The sequence below is a fragment of the Giraffa tippelskirchi genome, chromosome 3 (genome assembly GCF_054371585.1).
Source record: "Giraffa tippelskirchi isolate mGirTip1 chromosome 3, T2T-mGirTip1v1.2.pri, whole genome shotgun sequence".
NCBI classification, from domain to species: domain Eukaryota; kingdom Metazoa; phylum Chordata; class Mammalia; order Artiodactyla; family Giraffidae; genus Giraffa; species Giraffa tippelskirchi.
In genome coordinates, this window is record NC_137277.1 from 152675129 (window position 1) to 152695080 (window position 19952).

Sequence of the window (19952 nt, forward strand, 5' to 3'; positions counted from 1 at the left end):
GAACATCTATTCAACAGAACTTAAAAAAAAAAAAAAAAAATTAGCTGAGTCTGTAAGTCACCTTTTGGCCTCACAGAAAAGGATCTATCTCAGTCCTCTCACACTGCACCCAGAGCACAGCCCCATGATGCTGAGGCAGTCCTCTGAAAGAGAACTAGCCTTCTTACTACCACTGAAGGGTCTAGGCATTAACCTAAAGCTTTCTGATAAGGTGGGTACCAAGAACCTCTAAGGAGACTATTTTGGAAACTACTTTAACACATTACAAATATTCAGCACACTAGAAATATTAAAGAAAGGATCAATCTTGCATAAGATGGAGATGAAGTAAAAAGAACTATTCCCAGCTACTGTGTAGATAGGGCCAAAGAAAACATGGAGAAATCAGACAGGGGGATCCAAGTAGGCCAGGGACACTGGCAAGTTCCTTAACCTGTCAAGACCTTGATTTCTTCTTCTATAAAATGAGGAAACGGGATCAGATAAACTCGCAGGTCCGCTTTAGTTCTAAAATCTATTATAATTGGTTCCTTCAGTCATAACTGAAAAAGGTACTGAAACAAATTTACCTAGCAAACATAAACATCACTCTCCTCAAATAATATAGTACATCTCCTCTCAAGTGGAATCTATTTTTACATCCATTACAATAAAACCACATTCAGTAACATTTTAAAAATTAGCATATATAGGAAGAACCCATTTACTACAGTGGAAATTGAAGAATAAAAAGGAAAAGGAGGACTCACGTGTGTCTCTCGTATCTGAGGGTCTCTCGGATGGACCAGGCCACCTGGTATGGCGAGGCCTGCTCTGAGTCCTCAAGTTCTTCTCCACTCTCTTCAGACCAGTCCAACCCTAGGACAGGGGAGATGATGTGGCAAGTTAGAAAAAATTCATGTTTATTTAAAATTGAGATGAAAAGCTACCTGAAACACATAACCCAACACCTGTAGCAAACACTTTCATTGTGTGAATAAATGCCTGATGAATTTCATCCCTGTTTCTAGCAAAGATATTAATAATGAATGTATAACATGCACTCAAATTTAAAACAGTGACATTGTAACAAAAAGGCTCAGATGAACTTCTTCTATAGGATGCTTCACAAAAGGAGAAGAAACAACAGAGGATTCAAGTCAGAAAAAAATAAAGGGTAGAATTTCTTAAGTATCAAAACATATACACTAAAATAATGTCAGAAAAACATAAGAGGTATTCAAGACAATGGGGAAAGAAGCCTAATGTATGTTCAGGCAAGAAAAAGTCAAAAGGTACCACTGGACTCATGCTATACCTCAACAAAGAAGGGCCCTAGAATAAATTGTTAAAAGGCAGGCACACTGCATCCCCCTCTCCCAACAACATCTCTGGAGGAAAGGACTCCATCCACAAGGCAGGAACATGCCCAGTCTTTTGTTCCTCAGGGCAAGAGGGAAGGGCAGGACTGCTGTTCAGTCGCTCAGTTGTGTCCAACTCTTTGCGAGCCCATGGACTGCAGCACGCCAGGCTTCCCTGTCCTTCACTTCACTGTCTCCCAGACTTTGTTCAAATGCATGTCCACTGAGTCAGTGATGCCATCCAACCATCTCATCCTCTTTTGCCCCATTCTCCTCCTGCCCTCAGGGGCAGGATAGCAACCTTCTATTTCTAATGTCACTGGGGTTTCTTTTAGTTAAACAAAGGCTGTCACATTCTGAGTTCCATTTTGAAAACAAGGTTAGAAAGAAAAGCAGAGAAATAGAGTATGAATAATGCTTATTCATTCATTCATTTGTTAAATGCATTATTTTTAATGACTGGATAATTATTAGCTTCCAACATAAAGGTTTTGCCTTTTTAAAAGTTTTGTATCTTGAAGAGGTCTTGATAAATACTGATCCTGCATAGCCTAAAATACAACAGTGTGTGGACTACTTAACATATTCAAAACCACTATGAAACTTTAATTAGACACCCTGATGACTAGTATTCTATGTCTTCCTTCTTGAGACCCTCAAAAATCAGACAGTCTTCATTACGCACAATTAGTTAAAAAGGATCTCATAGATTTCTTTCATAATTTAAATGAGTTTAGTGTCCAGTGTAATTGCTTAGTCATGTCCGACTCTTTGCAATCCCATGGACTGTAGCCTATCATGCCCCTCTGTCCATGGAATTCTCCAGGCAAGAACACTAGAATGGGTAGCCATTCCCTTCTCCAGGGGATCTTCCCCAACCAGAGAACAAACCTGGGTCTCCTGCATTGGAGGCAGATTCTTTATCATCTAACCACTAGTTCACATGTGCCAAACTAGGAAATTAAGAAAAGGTTAATTGAAATGCAAATTATAAATGCTTAAAATTAAATAACACTGCCACCGGCATAAAGAAACTCTAAATCTAGTTCCAAGATGACTGTTCAAACTATCAGGTCATCTTAAAAAGTTACTTTCTCTAACTAAAATAACTATTAATTTGTTAAAGAGTAAATTAAAAAAAAAAAGTGATCACATCATCAGCTTCAGGATTTTGAAAGGTGAGATCTTTCAAACACAAAGTGACACTTAAGGCACCTTTAAAAATTAGAACATGAACTGTTATTTTTTAAGTTTCTGTAAAAGTCATAATAATGTCTACAAAGTCATCTATGCTTTCTCTGAAAAAGTCAAGATCTAAGTTATAAGAACTGAGATTGAAGTGCTTCTCCTGTTGTAAAATTAACCGTCCAATAAAGCAAACCTTTGGTCTCGGCTTCATTATCACCAGTTTCAACGTAACTAATTGAGATAACCAACCCAAATGGGATGGGAGGAGCCAATTAAATACTGCATTTTTCTTTAAGTATTCTTTGCTGACATGAATGCAGAGTTGGTTGTAACAGTACATTACAACTTCTGGTTTCTCCAAAATAACCTGTTTTAAAAACTTGGTGGTAGAGACCACACAACATTGTAAAGCAATTATTCTCCAATAAAAAAAAATTTAAAAACTAAAAAAACAAAAACTTGAGTTCCTCAAATATTTACATTTTCTAAAAATAAAGACAATATTTTTGTATGAGTTTTAGTTCTGTTCAAAATGATTCAGTCAGCTCTCAATGTAAAATTTCAAAAGCTAAAATATTATCAGTATCTAGAAATAAATAGAAATACAAATAAAAATTTAGCAGATGATGTGGGTAAAAGCTGGAACGAGAGGCAGACATGCAAAGAAAACTTAAATCTCTGCCTCAAAACTAATGCCTAATGAGTTCCAAATAGATGACTGAAATAACAAAAGGACTAAAGAAAATGTTGGTGAATACACACACACACACACACACACACACATATATATATATATGTTTTCTTGGAATGAAGACAGTCTAAACAAAGGGAGAGGAAAAAAAATCTGATTCAAAAAGAAATCTTAAAAAAAAAAGAGAGAGAAAGAGAGTTTACATAAAAAATTTTAACCTCTAAATTCTGAAACCTTTATAATGGGTACTAAAAGCAAATAACAAATGGGAAGGAGGAGAGACTTTGCAACAAACAAGAAATATGTATAAAAGGCCCTTACCTATCAAGAAAAAAAGAGAAATGCTTAAATAAAAATGGATGAGAAAATTGACAAGATAAAATAGGAAATACGTAGGTCCAAAAAGGCAGTATGAACTAATAGTCAAAACTACATTATTAATCTAGAATAGCAGTTTTTACTCAAAGTTTGGCCTACAGATCCCCAGGGGTCCCTTAAACCCTTTGGGGAGACCTCTAGGTCAATACTACCTTCAAAACAATATTAAGATATTATTTGCCTTTTTACTGTGGTGACATTTGCACTGTTGGTAAAAACAACAACAAACCATGGTGAGTCAAACTGCTGATGCCTTAGCATGAATCAAGAGGGGCAAAAAACTGTACTATTTGTCAATATATGTTCCACACAATGACTTACAATGAAATGGAAAAAAAAAAACACAAAGCTCAATTCTGGAGTAAAACTTGAATTCATCACTGATGGTATGACAAATTCTTAAGAGTCAGATTTTTCTGATATTATTAGTGTTAATATTAATGAATGCAACCTAAAATTTTAATATAACAAAATATGGCAACATTTGGGACATGTGTGTAATTCAGTAAGCCAGTATTTACCAAATAACCAACATACGATGTTACAATATCATCTATGTGTAAGATATTCATTCAAAGTACAAGGCAAATCAATGGATTTTAATGTTACTGTAGGTAAAATTCCTTGATGTGGTTTCGGATTTCACACTGAAACTAATCTTTAAAAACTACCACTTGTCAAGTTATGGTGAAGAACCAATTACAAATATTCACAATTTTTTGGAAAAAAAACTATTAAAATACCTGCCCTCTTTTTCCTACAACAGATGTGTAAAGCCATCCTTTTATCTACTAACCAAAACCACATTGAATCAGGACACACTGAATGCAGATATCTAGCTATCTTCTACTATATCAGACATTGCGTTTTGCTAAACAGGGACTTCCCTCGTGGTCCAGTGGTTAAGACTGCACGCTTCCATTGCAGGAGCACAGGTTCAATTCCTTGGTCGGGGAACTAAGATCCCACAGGCCACACAGTGTGGCCAAAAAGATTTGCTAAACAAGGTCAAAAAATGCTGTTCTTCCCATTATATTTGTTTTTGTTTTGGAAAGTTATTTTTCATAAAAAGAACATGTTAACATGCAGTAAGTTTATTGTTATTTTAAAATGAATTAGTACTTTTTAAATTTCTCACTTTTAACTTCTAATCCAGTAACTAGCAAGAGATATAACTCACATATATAAAATCTCGACAGTGACCTCAACAATTTTTGAGAGTGCAAATAAAGTGATTCTAAGGCCAAAAATTTGAGAAATACTGGTCTAAGGTATTAAAGCACACCTCAGAAGTATTTTATATGTATTGCTAAATTTTCTATCAAATTTGTAAAGGCAAAATAATAATAGTAATATCTAATATCCAGGTCTATAAAGATGTAGAGAAACTCATTCTCATACACTGCTGAAAGAAAAGTAAACTGAAAAAATAATTCTGAAGGCCAACTTGGTAATACATATCAAAAACCTTTTTAAAAAGTGAAAAAGCTTGGAATCAGCAATTCTGCTTCCAGGAATCTATTTGAAGGAAAAATTAAAGATGTGATGGTAATTATTTTACTGCGAGGGCTATACAGCTGCAATACTTTATAATTAAATAAATTGGAAATGATTTAAATTACAGAAAGAATTCAGCTGTGACAAATTATGTTGTGTATGAAAAATTACTAACTTAATACATTATAAAAATTTTTTAATAGGTTATAATACTGTACATATAGCAGGAATTTAATTTTATATATCTGAAAGAATATGCCAAGGTATTAACAAATAAGTATTAACAAGGCTTGCTTTGTTATATTTGCTTATCTATATTTTTTTCTTTAAGCTTCATTAGTTTCTTTAATAACAAAAGTCATGTTTTGTTGTTGTTTAGTCGCTAAGTTCTGTCCGACTCTTTGTGACCCCATAGACTGTAGTTCACCAGGCTCCTCAGTCTATGGGATTCGCCAGGTAAGAAGACTGGAGTGGTTGCCATTTTCTTCTCCAGGGGACCTTGCCCACCCAGGGATGGAACCTATGTCTCCTGCATTGGCAGGTGGATTCTTTACCACTGAGTCACCTGGGAAGCCCACCAAATTTCATACATTGCTTAATAACAAGTGAAACAATATAAAGCTATATAAGAGTTATCACTCCCATCTCCCTAAAAACATATCCTGTCCAATTCCATCCCCCATGGCAGCCAATGTTAACAGCCTAGTAGTGTACATTCATTCACACTTTAACTATGCTTGTAACAAAGAGACAAACATTTATTCACATGCTTGATCAACAGATATACTGGTGTCCCTTGTTTATTCACTTTGCTTATTTTTACAAAAATAGGACAGTACAATACCACGGTATTTTTCTGCTTAAGATATCATGGATATTATGCTATGCTAAGTCGCTTCAGTCGTGTCCGACTCGGTGCAACCCCATAGACGGCAGCTCACCAGGCTCCGCCGTCCCTAGGATTCTCCAGGCAAGAATACTGGAGTGGGTTGCCATTTCTTCAGTGCATGAAAGGGAAAAGTGCAAGTGAAGTCACTCAGTCGTGTCCGACTCTTAGCGACCCCATGGACTGTAGCCTACCAGGCTCCTCCGTCCATGGGATTTTCCAGGCAAGAGTACTGGAGTGGGGTAAGATATCATGGATATATCCAGGTAAAAGATAGAGATTTCACTCATTCTTTTTATTTTTACTTATTTTTTTTTAAATAGCTGTGTAACACTTTATAAAATGTATATATATCAGAATTTACTCAAAATTTCCCACAAGTTATAAAGGTCGTTTGCAGATTTTTAGTATTGCAAGCAATGCTGCAATAAACATCCTGGAACACATATCCTTACATTCTGGTATTTTTTTAATACACAGAGTTCCAAAAGTGAGCTTGCTGACTATATATACACTTTTAATTAGCAGATATTGTTGCATTACTCACCAGCCACGTATGAGATCCCATATTCTCATTAACAACGGATATAATTTTTGCTAATCTGATGATAACTGAGTGTTACTTTAATTTGCGTTTCCCCATCTGTTAGGAGGATTGAGGTTTTCATTTGTTTATTGACCATTTATATTTCTTCTTCTTCTTCTATTCCCACCCTTTTCCCATTTTTCTATTGCTGTCATATGTTATGCAAATAATCTTTCCTAAAGTTAGAATCACAGCTCACAACACAAGAATAAATTCCAAATGTATCAAAGGTTTAAATGAACAAAAATAAAACAATCAAACTATTAACAGAATATGTAGAATATCTGTATAAACTTGCTATCAGAGGATTTTCTTGATTGAGATAGAAAATGCAGAAGCAACCAAGGAAAGATAGATATTTGTCTCCATTATAGTTTTCTGTAACTTTTTGCTTTTAAATCATGAAAAGGCATTACTTTAAGAATTTTTTTTAGAAAACTGTCAGTAGATGTCAACAATACTATCTTTATTCCAAAGTTCTGTGATAAGACATGTCAAGAACTTCATTAGACACACAGGGACTGAGCTCACAGAAGTACAAAACCAAACACAACTGCTTTCAATATTGCTACAACCCTACTAGAAGCTGTACTGGAATTCTAAACTCCCAGCTCCTGTTTTTCTGTATCCTGTTCACCAATTACTGTTCTCTCCAGTAGCATGTTTATGTTAAGGTGATTTATCTAAATACAGAGTCTTGACTGGACACTCTGTCCAAGTATTCTTCTACCCCTATTACATATGAGAAGGAATATGAAAATAAAACCTTGTGCAAAAGGGCACATTTTGTAATATTACTCATGTATATGACACGGTAAAAGAGACGGTCACTCACCTAAATGGGGAAACAGATCAGTGTCCAACTGATGTTTTTGGGTGCACAGTTTCACCAGTCTCTGCAGTCGACTTATACAAGAGAAGTGTGGAGAGAAGGCTGTGGCTTTCATAAGGACCTGGTCAGTCCTGGGCGGGTCCACGGCGGGAGCCCTACTGGATGGCAGGAGGGGCAGAGGCCTCTTGTGAGACAACTGCCTGGCTTGTGCTATAGTGTGTGTGGTGGGGGCCACTCCCTGCATTGGTAGGCTGGTGTTCTGAGGTTGAGGTGACTTGCAGACTACACCCTGCGGTGGCGCTGGAGGTTTTAAAGTGGGTAAAGGTGACAGGTGGGAGTGCTGCTGTGGAGGCTGCTGCTGAGAAGGGGCAGGAGGGGGACTAAAGTGCTCTTGTCGAACTTTTAAAATCTCTGTCTCTCTCTGGCGCTGCCGATTCTGGGCCAACTTGCTCTGCAACTTCTTTCTCACAGTTGCCCCTTTCTTTAGGTCATCATCTTCCTCGTTGAAAGCAAAGGGGTCTTCCAACTCGGTTTCCAGGTAGTGGACAGGGACCCTTGCCCCTGGTGGAGAGAGGGACATTCCATCCAGTCCATTGGGCATCTTCAAGGCCAGCGTGGGCACTGTCAGGCTAAAGGCCATGGTATCCATCTGGTGCCTGACCTTGACCTCATCTATAGGGTCATTCTTTTTCTTCCTCTCTTTTTTCGGGATAAAGCCAAGTACCTGCAAGTGGCTGTTGCAGTACCTATAAAAATACACACATATACAGGAGACTGTTCATAATACATCTTAAGAAAAGTAGACTACAAAGCTACCTATCATAAAATGTGAATCCTTGTATGCTCAAAATGCATGACTATAATAACTCTGCATTCATGGATGTAATTTATACAACTTTCATTACCCTCAAGCAATCCGCAAAGTCTGTGCAGTTTTGCTAAAGCAAATAAATGAACTGCACATGTGAAGAGGCTGCCGGACAGACGCAAGTCATTCAAATAGTGAGTGGTCCTGGATAAACACCTAGCTATAGGTTCTCACATGGCTTTGTTATTCTCTATTCATAGCATACAAAGTAGCTCATCAGGAATCTAAAGGGTCACTTAAAATTCTCTTCTGGAGAAAAAAAATCACATGTTCTAATGCCATTCAAGTATTGGAGATTCACAAAGATCTTATGACATAACACTTAAGAATGTCAAATGTCTACTGTGTGTTCTATACACACACACACACACACACACACACAAACACAGAGAAGAGGAGAAAATAATAAAACTAGTTAGTATGATTACAGATTAAATGAGTTTCTCAATAGCCATGCGTTGAGTACATGAATTATTTCTACTAATTTCTACCTGCAACAGGTACCAAATTAATGCCCTTTATACAGATGAGTAAGCTCATTTTATATAAAGTAACTTACCCAAAACCACCATATAGAAAGTGACAGAGCTAAGACTTAAACTAAAAATCAAAGCTGATTTAGCACAGGGAACAATATTTAATATCCTGTGATAAACTATAGTGGAAAAGAATATGAAACAGAATGCACATATGTATAACTGAATCACTATGTTGTACAGCAGACATTAACATGTAAATCAACTATACTTCAATTAAAAAAATAGAAGGAAAAAAATCAAAGCTCTTGAAGACTCTTATTAAGAATGCATGTTATTTGAATAAAATTACACTGAAAACCTATAGAGTATAGAGGTTTCTAACCAAGAGAAAAGTCATTTGTCGTTTAGCTGCTAAGTCACGCTCGACTCTTTGCAACTCCATAGACTGTAGCCCACCAGGCTCCTCTATCTATGAGATTTTCCAGGCAAGAATATTGGAGTGGGTTGCCATTTCCTTCTCTAGGAAACAGAAAAGTAGAATTTCCCAAACTGGTATACTTCATGCAGTTCTAAGGTATGCTGACAAGTATGCCATAAAGACAGTATCCCATGCTTAAATAAATTTGGAAAAATGCTGGCTTAAACAGAAAGAGATAATATCATTTGTTTCTGCTGAACAATCTCTCAAAGCATCTTGTATGATATATGCATTATACTCCAAGGGTAGAAATGTACCCATGTGGCACTGTTTCCCAAACTTATTTAAAATGGCACCTATTTTTATTGCAGCATATCTCCATAGAACACAGTTTGGGAAAAAAGGCAATAAAGTAAAAAATGTCATTTCCCCAAACACACTGGGCTGCAACAGAAAAGTGTTTTAACAACTGTTAAAAACACAGATTCACCAAAAATGAGGACACATGGTTTTGCTGCTTTGTCTCATTCTCATTTTAAATACAACTATTAAGAAAAAGCGTTCTGGACTGTAAAAAGACTCTGCACTGCGCATGTATGTGTGTGTAACTAGAAGGTTTGAGCTAGGTCCTACATACTCTAAATAGAAAAGAGTCATAAAACTACAGCTAATAAGGAAGAGGGTTTCAGGTATAATTGTATTAAGCTTCCCAACAAAGTGTTGATGGTTTTTGTTGTTTTCCACTCATTTTCAAATTAACAAAAGGATTAGTATTTTTAGAGAGGAGTAATGAAGTGGGCTTTTTTAAATTTAGAAATCAAGCTGCTCTGCTCATTGACATGGGCCGTCTAGACTGGTAAATGAGGCTACTATTCGTGCATCACCTAACCCAGCGGAGGCGAATCCACAGGGACAGTCCTCCTTCAACCCCACCCTCAACCCACTCCAGCCACTGTCACACTGTGACCACATAACTAGAATTTCAACAGCTTACTTAGTTATGAACAGCATTTAAAATAAGTACGTATTTAAAGTAAGTATGTAAATATGCATTTCCAGTCAAAAAGAATACAGGGAAATGCCTGCAAATGTGTTCCTTTGGGGAGCTGAAAATGTAAAACTAGACTATGTTGATAGTTACACACTCCTGTAAAGACATTAGAGAATACTGAACTGTATACTTCAAATGGGTAACTTAATTCGTATATATCTTAATTCGAATTATATCTTAAGCTGTTTTAGAAAAGAATAAATATAGGAAACAAGAAAATTTCTTGGTAAATACATACTACTAAATATATATATATATAAAAACTATACCAAACTTAAATTTACAATACTATATAAAACAACCAATTTAATATAACCATTTATCTCTGAAATATCAAGGCTACAGTACTAGGCCTTAGCTTCCCACTGTAAAAGTATATTAGAAAATGGACATTACTTTTTAATTATACCAGTACTTCTAACTGAACTTAATCCTATTCTATCCAAAAGATGGAATTTCATAAGTTAGCATTTATAATACACACCAGGTAAGTTATGTACTTATTCTAGCTGACTACTGACCAGCTATTTTTTAAATTAAAAGTCCTTGGGAATTTGTTTTCTAAAACTACACATAAAACCATTTCAAATCCCTAAGTGTCCAAGGAGTAACTGCCTTAACAATGATAAAAGCTTATTTTCAAAAGAATATTAATCTTTTCTACATTGTGTCATATAGTATAGTTACAACTATTACATTTATACAAAGGTTTAAACATATTATGACATGAGTTCAACCTGGGTTTCTTGAGGTTAAGTAAGAATATTACTTCCTACTAACATCTACTTTAATCTGTTTTACAGCCCTACAACAACAAAAACACAGAACTATTAATAGCATTTGTGTTCATATGGTCTTGGACCAATTTTGAAAAAATATATAACTCAGTACTTTTTAAGCCCAAATTCTCTTGACACAGCAACACAAAAGTCCTTTCCTTTCTTGTTCTTAAAAAAAAAAAGAAAATTACTTCAAATATAAAGGTGAAGACAAATTAATTCAGAGAATTAATATTTTGGAGAAATTCAGAGTGACTCTCAATTTACTTTTTGCTATTTGCTGTTAAGATAATACTTGCTTCAGCTGAATTGAAAAAAAATCCAAGGTTGACAAAAACTGCACCTCTGATAAAGTGAATTTAAGACAAAATTATAGGAATGTGATTGTAATGGATCTTGATGTGAAAAAATTAATACAAGTCCATTCATTCTTCAAGTTAAAAAGGGGTAAGAATAAGAAATTATTTTTAGTCAGCTAAAACCAACTGGATAGACATGCTTAGCCTAATACACTGGTACCTTTCCCACCTGAGATTAAAATTTTATTCCTTTCCTCACTAAACAGCTGTTTCTAACTTTCAGGTATTGTAATTTGAAACCTGAAGTGCTCATTAGATATTCTAAGAGAGTATTTCCAGATCACCACATTATACCATACTCATTTTGGTGGGATATTTATCAACACAAATTATTTATTTCACCCTGAAAGTTTGTAAGTTGCTCACCATGACATACAAAATACATGATTCCCTTTTCAACCAATTAACACAGGTGACATTTGTTTACATATAGGAACAAAAAAATAAAGGCTGTATATGTATTTTTTAAATATAGAAGTAAAAAGTTCAAATTTTCTACCTAAAAACAAATATTTGAAACTTTCAGGAAAAGAAGCATGCATGTCTCTGTAATATCCTACAATGCTCGACATGGTTTCTGGAGAACTGACAAAAAGAGACATAAAAAAAGAGATTATATGTGAAATATAGTATAAATTTTTCTAAGGATATGAAAGATGAATAATCAGCATAAAATTCCTTTAAAAAATCTCATTATTTTCTTTAACTCAGAAAAGTATAAATTCATAATCCCAGTCATAAAGTCTACTTTACTATGAAATTATAGGTTCTAAATTATAGTAAATATAGTCTATATGGAACTCTTTTTAACCAAAAGAAGCCTGAGAGGAAATAAATCTTCTGAATGATTCAAGTAATCATTCTTTTGAATAATGCTTTTTCAGTAAGTATATATCCAAGTGCAGATTTAAAAATTTCAAAATTATTATCATTAACTATAACATCAAAGTAGTTCCTATCATTTGTCTCATTTAGGCTGATGAAATACTAAGTAGAAAAATCAGAAAATACTTTCTAAGGCTGTAAACAAAGCACATCAGTACCAAGACTTCAAGCAAAAACAAAAATTTTTTTAATAATCCTAAAAGTCTATTAAGTAAGAAAGAACACACTTAAACATACTTCACAAAGAATTCTTGAAAGTTACTACTCCATTTCCTAAAAATTGTCATCTCTCATCTTTAGAACCATTCTACAGTTTACTTAGATTAACCCCTGAACTCAACATTTAATTTCACCATATCGTACATCAAACAAAACAGAACCAACTTCCAAGCTTGCTGATTCAATCAAAAGCTGCTGCCTGCTGTCAGCACTTACCTGCGGTCCTCCGATTTAGGAATGGGGTTGGTGCAGCGCTGGCTGTTATACTTGGCCACATATTCACATTGCTTGAAGGGGGCAGTCTTGTCCTCCAGAACGTGTCTGATACAGAAAGCGTAGCCGTTGAGTCGCCGCTGCTTGCACAGTTTGGGGCTATATGAGCACAAGGGCTTATTGTCAACCTCAGAGAAGTGTATATGTTTCCCTTCATACATCACGTGACTCTATTCCTTGTGAACATCAGCTAAAAGACCACCACAAAAAAAGAAACCCAAATGATAAATCAGAGAGTATAAGGCAGGTTTAAGTTGAGAATTTCACTGAGGGACTTTGGGCCCCACAGCCATACCTGATTTTAAATCTTCTGCACCATAGCAATGTTAAGAGAACCCCAAGGATACCACTGTTTGGAATGCTGCAGAATCAAGATGAAGCAGATTGTCTACAAAAATATCAAAAGGCCTAGTTAACAAATAGAAATAAGCAAAGCTTGCTCACCTGGGAAGTAAAATTCTAGGGTATTCCTAACGGGATGGATTCTTCACTGTAACCCAACCTCCCAGTACTGAATTCAAATAATAAAACATAAAATATTAACTTAACCTACCACTCCAAATTGAACTAAATAATTTTTGCTTTAAGGCTTGTAAATACCTCAAAATAGCAGGGTTCTTCTACCAAACTCATGTTATAAGGTGGAGGGTCCTTTTTTTTTTCTTTACTGATGGTTCCACCTTACGCCGATTTTCAGAACTCAAATCCCTTTAAAATGGCAATGGAATGAGCTCTACAGACCCAAAACTTCCCCCAGAAATTCTACATTTTCTGATGTGTTGGCAAAATATTTAGCAACTTGTAACAAACATTTCTATGAAATATTAAAAAAGAACAAATCCCTGTTTTTTAAAAGTCATTTTTCCCTCTAATACTCCCCCACACCTGTCCCATCCAGACTATAGCCTTGAGCCCAAAGACTAGTCACCACATTTCCACCATTCAGTTGAGTGCTCTGCACCACACAATGCTCCCAATTACACCAGATAGTATAATTACCATGGCTGATGAGTTTCTGGAAATTTAATAAGAAGATGGAAGGAAGAAATCACACAGTAGTCACTACCTCGCGACACACAAAAGGTCTAGGAGTAACATATATAATAACACCATACCGTCTACAATGAAACTGAAACAACTAATCGGTCACATCAGGACATAGGGAGCTGCTGTGGTCCAACCTGCTTGCTCTACGCTCCAGAAGTCACCGAGACAGATGATGAACAGCTTAGACATAAGCTACAGACAACCTCAAGAAGCACTCTCCCCTTTATGAAACTAAATAAAAAACTCCTTACATCAGTGAATGACAAGATACACAAATCCCTGAAGAGTCAGAAGATATGTTTGCTAAGTCAGAGATCTGCCAAGATAACTACAGTATTTACCTTGGACAAATCATTTAACCTTGGTTTTCTAATCTGTAAAATAGAGATAATATTAGTAGCTATGTTATGAGGTTGCTTCAGGGATCAGATTACACAAAGCATGCAACACACTAAGTACCATGCCTTGAACAAAGGAGAGTTATTACTCATGAAGTTCTTATTATTACTACATTTTACCTGCTTATGATAAAGGTAGAGAATTTATATTACCTTTAAGAAGCATTTCACTTACATCAGCAGAAAAAAATCTGAAATTTTAACTTGGGTAATAAAAAAAAAAAAATCACACATTACTGAGTAAACCTAACCATGCATCAATGTAAAACAAAAACAAGAACTTTGCCTTTTCACTTTATTAGGAGGCAAGGAAGAAAAGTTGGACTAAAAATTTAAATTCAGCTGCCTTGAAGGTCTGGATGTTCAGGACAGGAAATTATTTCAAAGCAAACCCATGCAGTTTCATTTTTACACTCTCTTTGGCCTGCTCATCCACCTGGCAAACATAAATCTTTCATGAATTAGTTAAGTAAATCTATATGAACTTTAGGAAAAACATAGGCTGGATATAACTAACTGAAAAAAATGAATTTACATAATCAATTTGATTGCTATTATGAAAAAAAGCAGCCTATATATCTATATGTATGAGAATATTTTACAAGTCACATGAAGGGTAACCTTCACTTTTTACTCTGACATATCCTAGGTGGCATCATGTCTATCAAGATTGATGATTCCCCCTTGTTTGCCAATGTTCATGCATCCTTTTTCCGTATTTGAGTTGGCTAGAACTATTGAAACAATGTGAATGACAGCATCCACTGTTACTCCTAATTTTAAATAAGAATTGGTTTGAGTCAATGGCAAGAAAATGCTGACTTCTGTGTTATGCTAAGGAAGTATGAAGTAATCCCTACTTTATTAAGAAAAAAACAAACTCAGAATTGACAGATAATTTTTACCAAATTCTTTTTCAGTTTCCAGGGAAATGATCATTTTTCTCTTGCACTTCTAAAAATATGTACTAAGAATATTTAGTATTTAATACTTCCTGATACTGTACTCTTCTTACACTCCTGGGATGAAAACAACCTGGTCATCTTCTAATGCATGACTGGGCTATAATTGCTAATATTGAGGATTTTCGTATTTTGAGAATGTCTAGAGTTTTTTCTATGTGTGCGCCTTGGCAGAATTAGGTATTAATATAACATTTTAAAAAACAATTTATAAAATCTATGTTCCCGAACAAGTTAAAAAGCACTGCAATTGTAACGTTCCTTAGAAGGTTGCCTGGGCAGTGTTTTGTGCATATCAGGTTTTCAAATTTACCTGCGTACGATTTAGCAATGTGACCTCTTACACTTAATTTCCTAAATATGTGACTCATTCTCATATTCTATGTATGTCCATACACATTTGTGATAGTTGTGTTTTCCCCTTTTGTTCATGACTGGGTTCAACGGGAGTTTATCCTCTTAATATTTTTACTAATATACTTCCCCCCGCAAAAAGAAGAAAAAAAATCTCTTGGAATTATCAGCACCTCCATGTATTTTCTAATTCATCAATTTCTGCTTTTAATATTTTTTTAATACTTTCTTTCTGCTTTCTTTCCATTCTTTTCATTATTTTTTTTAACTTCTTGGGCTTAATTCTTTTATTTTCATTCTTTTCTTGCTTAGTAATTTGTTTACATCTATGAGTTTTCCTGAGTAGTGTTTTAATCATATTCCATATGTAGTAATACACATTCTAATTATCAATACTTTCTAGTTGATTTGGATTTTATTTTTTAATTTCTCCTTTGACCCACGAGTTATCTAACATTTTCAGATGGCAGAGTTTATGCTTCCCTTTGTTTTAGTTCTAGTTAAGAATAAGGACCACTGGGAATTCCCTGGCAGTCCAGTGGTTAGGACTTCATGCTTCCACTGCGAAGGACCCAGGTTCAATCCTTGGTCAGGGAACTAAGATCACAAACACACACACACACACACACACACACACACGAAAAAGGAGCATACTGGTGTCTGACACACACACACACACACACGAAAAAGGAGCATACTGGTGTCTGACACACACACACACACACACGAAAAAGGAGCATACTGGTGTCTGACACACACACACACACACACACACACACACACGAAAAAGGAGCATACTGGTGTCTGACACACACACACACACACACACGAAAAAGGAGCATACTGGTGTCTGACACACACACACACACACACACACACGAAAAAGGAGCATACTGGTGTCTGACACACACACACACACACACGAAAAAGGAGCATACTGGTGTCTGACACACACACACACACACACACACACACACACACACACACGAAAAAGGAGCATACTGGTGTCTGACACACACACACACACACACACACGAAAAAGGAGCATACTGGTGTCTGACACACACACACACACACACACACACACACACACACACACACACACACACACACACACACACACACACACACGAAAAAGGAGCATACTGGTGTCTGACTGATTCCCTGGGCCTAGCAAAGCACCAAGCTTCCAGAGCCCTGAAGACAAGGGGTAACACTCCAAAATACAGACTTATTTTCCATCCCGCCTTCATTGACCAAGCAACTGCCAAGAACAAAGGCTGCCTCTCCAGACACCTAGCAAACAAATGAGGTACTTCCTCACAAATGGATTGCTTCTCTGAGGGGTGCACAAGTGTATTTGGGGAGAACTCGAACAAGTTGAGGAACGCCTGTCCTAGGAGACTGGAGAGATACCACAGAAGAATCTGGATGTCATGAAGGAGGTGAACGGTTCAGGCAGACAGCTGCTGAGATTACTAGGAAGCTGGAGAAACAGGAGAAGAAACACTTGAAGGAAACAGCTGGCTGCAACTGCCCTCACATCACCAGAAAATAGCAGCTGTGTGGAGGAGTATGAGGAAAGAGAGGTGCTGGGACCTTGCAGAGAGCCCAGAGAGCTGGCTCAAACACACTCTGGTTCCTTGGGCTTGGCTGCCTCCCAGGAGGCTAGGACCCCAATGAAGAAAAAGCCCCAGGAGACTCCTCAGGAGAATGCAATGAAAGGCCTATCTCTTTTTCCAAACCCAAGAAAAAGACATCTTTTTCCAAGGAGAAGCTGGTTAGTAGTGATCTTGAAGACACAGCTAGCAGTGGAAGTCTTCCCAAGAGGAAGAAATCTTTCCCCAAAGAGGAACCAGTTAGTGACTCTGAACTGTCAGAAACAAGAGTGTCTCCAAGAAAAAGAGGAAATTCTCTTCCATGGAGGAGCCACTCAAGCAGGGGGGCCTTCAGAGTCTGCTGGCAGCAAGAAAAGCAGCTCTAAAAAGTTCCAAAAGCTATCCCAGGAAGATCGGAATGGATACTTCTCTGGTAGGGCATAACCCACAGAGATAATTCTCAAATTATCCCCTGTATTCTAATAAAAACAAATTTCACAAGGAAAAAAGAAGAAAGAGCATAATCTGCATATATCTCTGATTTTGGATTTGACTGCATTTTTATTTGGGGACTAATGCATTGGAGAAGGAAATGGCAACCCACTCCAGTGTTCTTGCCTGGAGAATCCCAGGGACAGCAGAGCCTGGTGGGCTGCCGTCTATGGGGTCACACAGAGTCGGACACGACTGAAGCGACTCAGCAGCAGCAGCAGGTGCTCCTGAAAAAAAGCATTTGTTGTTTCTAGGGTATCTTGCTACTTACACCATATATCACGCTATTAACATTCACTGTTCTTTTGTTTGCTTTTTCTGTCTACCAAAGGATGAAACAAAATCTCCAACTATAACCTTATTTTCCCTTGTATTTATAAATTTTAAAGCTATATTATTTGATACAGAGATTTCGTGATCATTAGACTGTCACTCTTTATCATTAGAAAAGGCAATTGATGTTATTTGTCTTGAATTCAACCTTGTCTGATATTAGTATCTGGACTCCGTATTTTGGACCTGAATTTGCTGGTTAAGTCTTTGCCTATCCTTTTACTCTCAAGTTTTCTGAAGCACTATTTAAGATCACAGGTCAACAAATTCTGGCTTATAAGACAAATTTGACTCATTGTCTGCTTTTATAAATAAAGTTTTATTGGAACATTGTCCTGTTCCTTCATTTGTATATTGTATATGATTGCTTCCATGTTGTAACAGGAGAAGTGAGTAGCCGTAACAGCCTGTATGGCCACAAAGCCTAAATATTTACTAAAATATTACTTGCTGCTCCCTTTTTCAATGCATCTCTTAACAGTTGTTCTTTTTTTCCCCTCCAATCTGAGTCATTTTCTTTTAATGAGTTCATCCAATTTATAATTTAATATTTACTTACATGACAAATGTTTCATCTTAATTTTACTACCTTATTTTTTATATTGTTTAGCTTTCAATTCTACCTTTTTATTACATATTTCATTTTATAGCCTGTTTTCTTGGAAGATTTATAGTGGGTGTCCTTTAAAGCACATTTCTTTACTGCAATTAAGAAAGTTAGTGTGCTTAGCATTCCTATGATTGATCTTGCTATGAATGAGAAAAAATTCCATTTTTGTTAACTACCTACCTATCCCAACTCAATATTTCTTCCTTATATTATTTCTACGTTGCTATAGCTGACAACATTTTAATGTCTGTCCTATATTCAAAATTATTCGATGCTAATCACTTATCTTTTAACTTAGTTTTCAATCCATCTCTGGATTCAATAGTTTATAATTTACTTACCTCCATTCTCCACCTTTCCCATCAAGGGCTGACTTACTGAAAATAAGCCATGATTTTTCTATTTAAAAATGTCAATTGATATTACACTTAAAGCTTGCCTGGACATAAAGTCTTAGGTCATATTTTCCCCGTATTTTAACCTAACAATAAAAGTCTTCATAGGAATTCTCTGGTGATCCAGTGGCTGCTTTCACAGCCAGGACCTGGGCCCAACCTCTGGTTGGGGAACTAAGATCTGCAAGCTGCATGATGTGGCCAAAAAAAATTTTCTTTTTAATTTATGAAGTCTAGAAATCATTTTAGAATTTAAACTCATTTTTTATTGTGGGAAACGCTTCCTTAATGTCTTGAAATTGTTTTTCTATTTCATTTATTCTGTTTTTTTTTTATGGATATCAATTATAGGCATGCTAAATTTACTGTCTTGCATATCTGTCTCTGTCTCTAGGCTTTATTTTTACTTTTTCCATTTTGAATTGCTCAAATTTCTCAAGCTTACCTCCATTATTCTCAGCTATTGGGTATATGTGCTGCTTTGAAAGTGACCTTCATTTCTATAATAACTATACATTTCTCTTTTATTTCATACTTTGGTTTCATTAGCTCCACTCTTATATCTTATCATTTATTTCTTGAGCTTTTGTATCTATCTATAAACTTCTGTTTCACAGGACCCATGTCTTACCCCAACTCTCCAGACTGCCTCCCATCATAAGGAACTATTTATTCATAATTTTTACTTTCTCAGTTCTTTCTTAAAATGATCACCTTCAATATTTCTCCCTTAAGGCTTGACTAAATGCTGGACTAGTCTCCCCTACTCAAAAGGGCCCACATGGCATAGATTTTGGGGGATGATCATTTAGGCTTTATTTCTCATCAGCTGACCAGATACACAGCTATATAGCTGCATGCTGCCAGTTTCTCCTCTACGCTTAACTTCTTGCAAAAATAGTTCAACTGTACAGCTTGTTTGGAGAAGGGCATGGCAACCCACTCCAATATTCTTGTCTGGAGAATCCCATGGACAGAGGAGCCTGGTGGGCTACAGTCCATGGGGTCGCACAGAGTTGGACACGACTGAAGGG

The 19952-nt window shown here is 36.2% G+C and overlaps 1 protein-coding gene across 2 annotated transcripts in view; it reads right to left on the minus strand.

Moving 5' to 3' along the window:
• INO80D (INO80 complex subunit D) overlaps positions 1-19952 on the minus strand; it is a 67908-nt gene that overhangs the window by 35138 nt on the left and 12818 nt on the right. For both annotated transcript variants that reach the window (XM_081577763.1, XM_081577762.1), the window contains exons 2-5: positions 13025-13117; positions 12673-12919; positions 7402-8144; positions 750-858 (exon numbers count right to left, since the gene is read on the minus strand). In XM_081577763.1, the coding sequence (XP_081433889.1) occupies positions 750-858; positions 7402-8144; positions 12673-12890 (1070 nt within the window). In that variant the 5' untranslated portion in view covers positions 12891-12919; positions 13025-13117. The remainder of the gene's footprint in view (positions 1-749; positions 859-7401; positions 8145-12672; positions 12920-13024; positions 13118-19952) is intronic.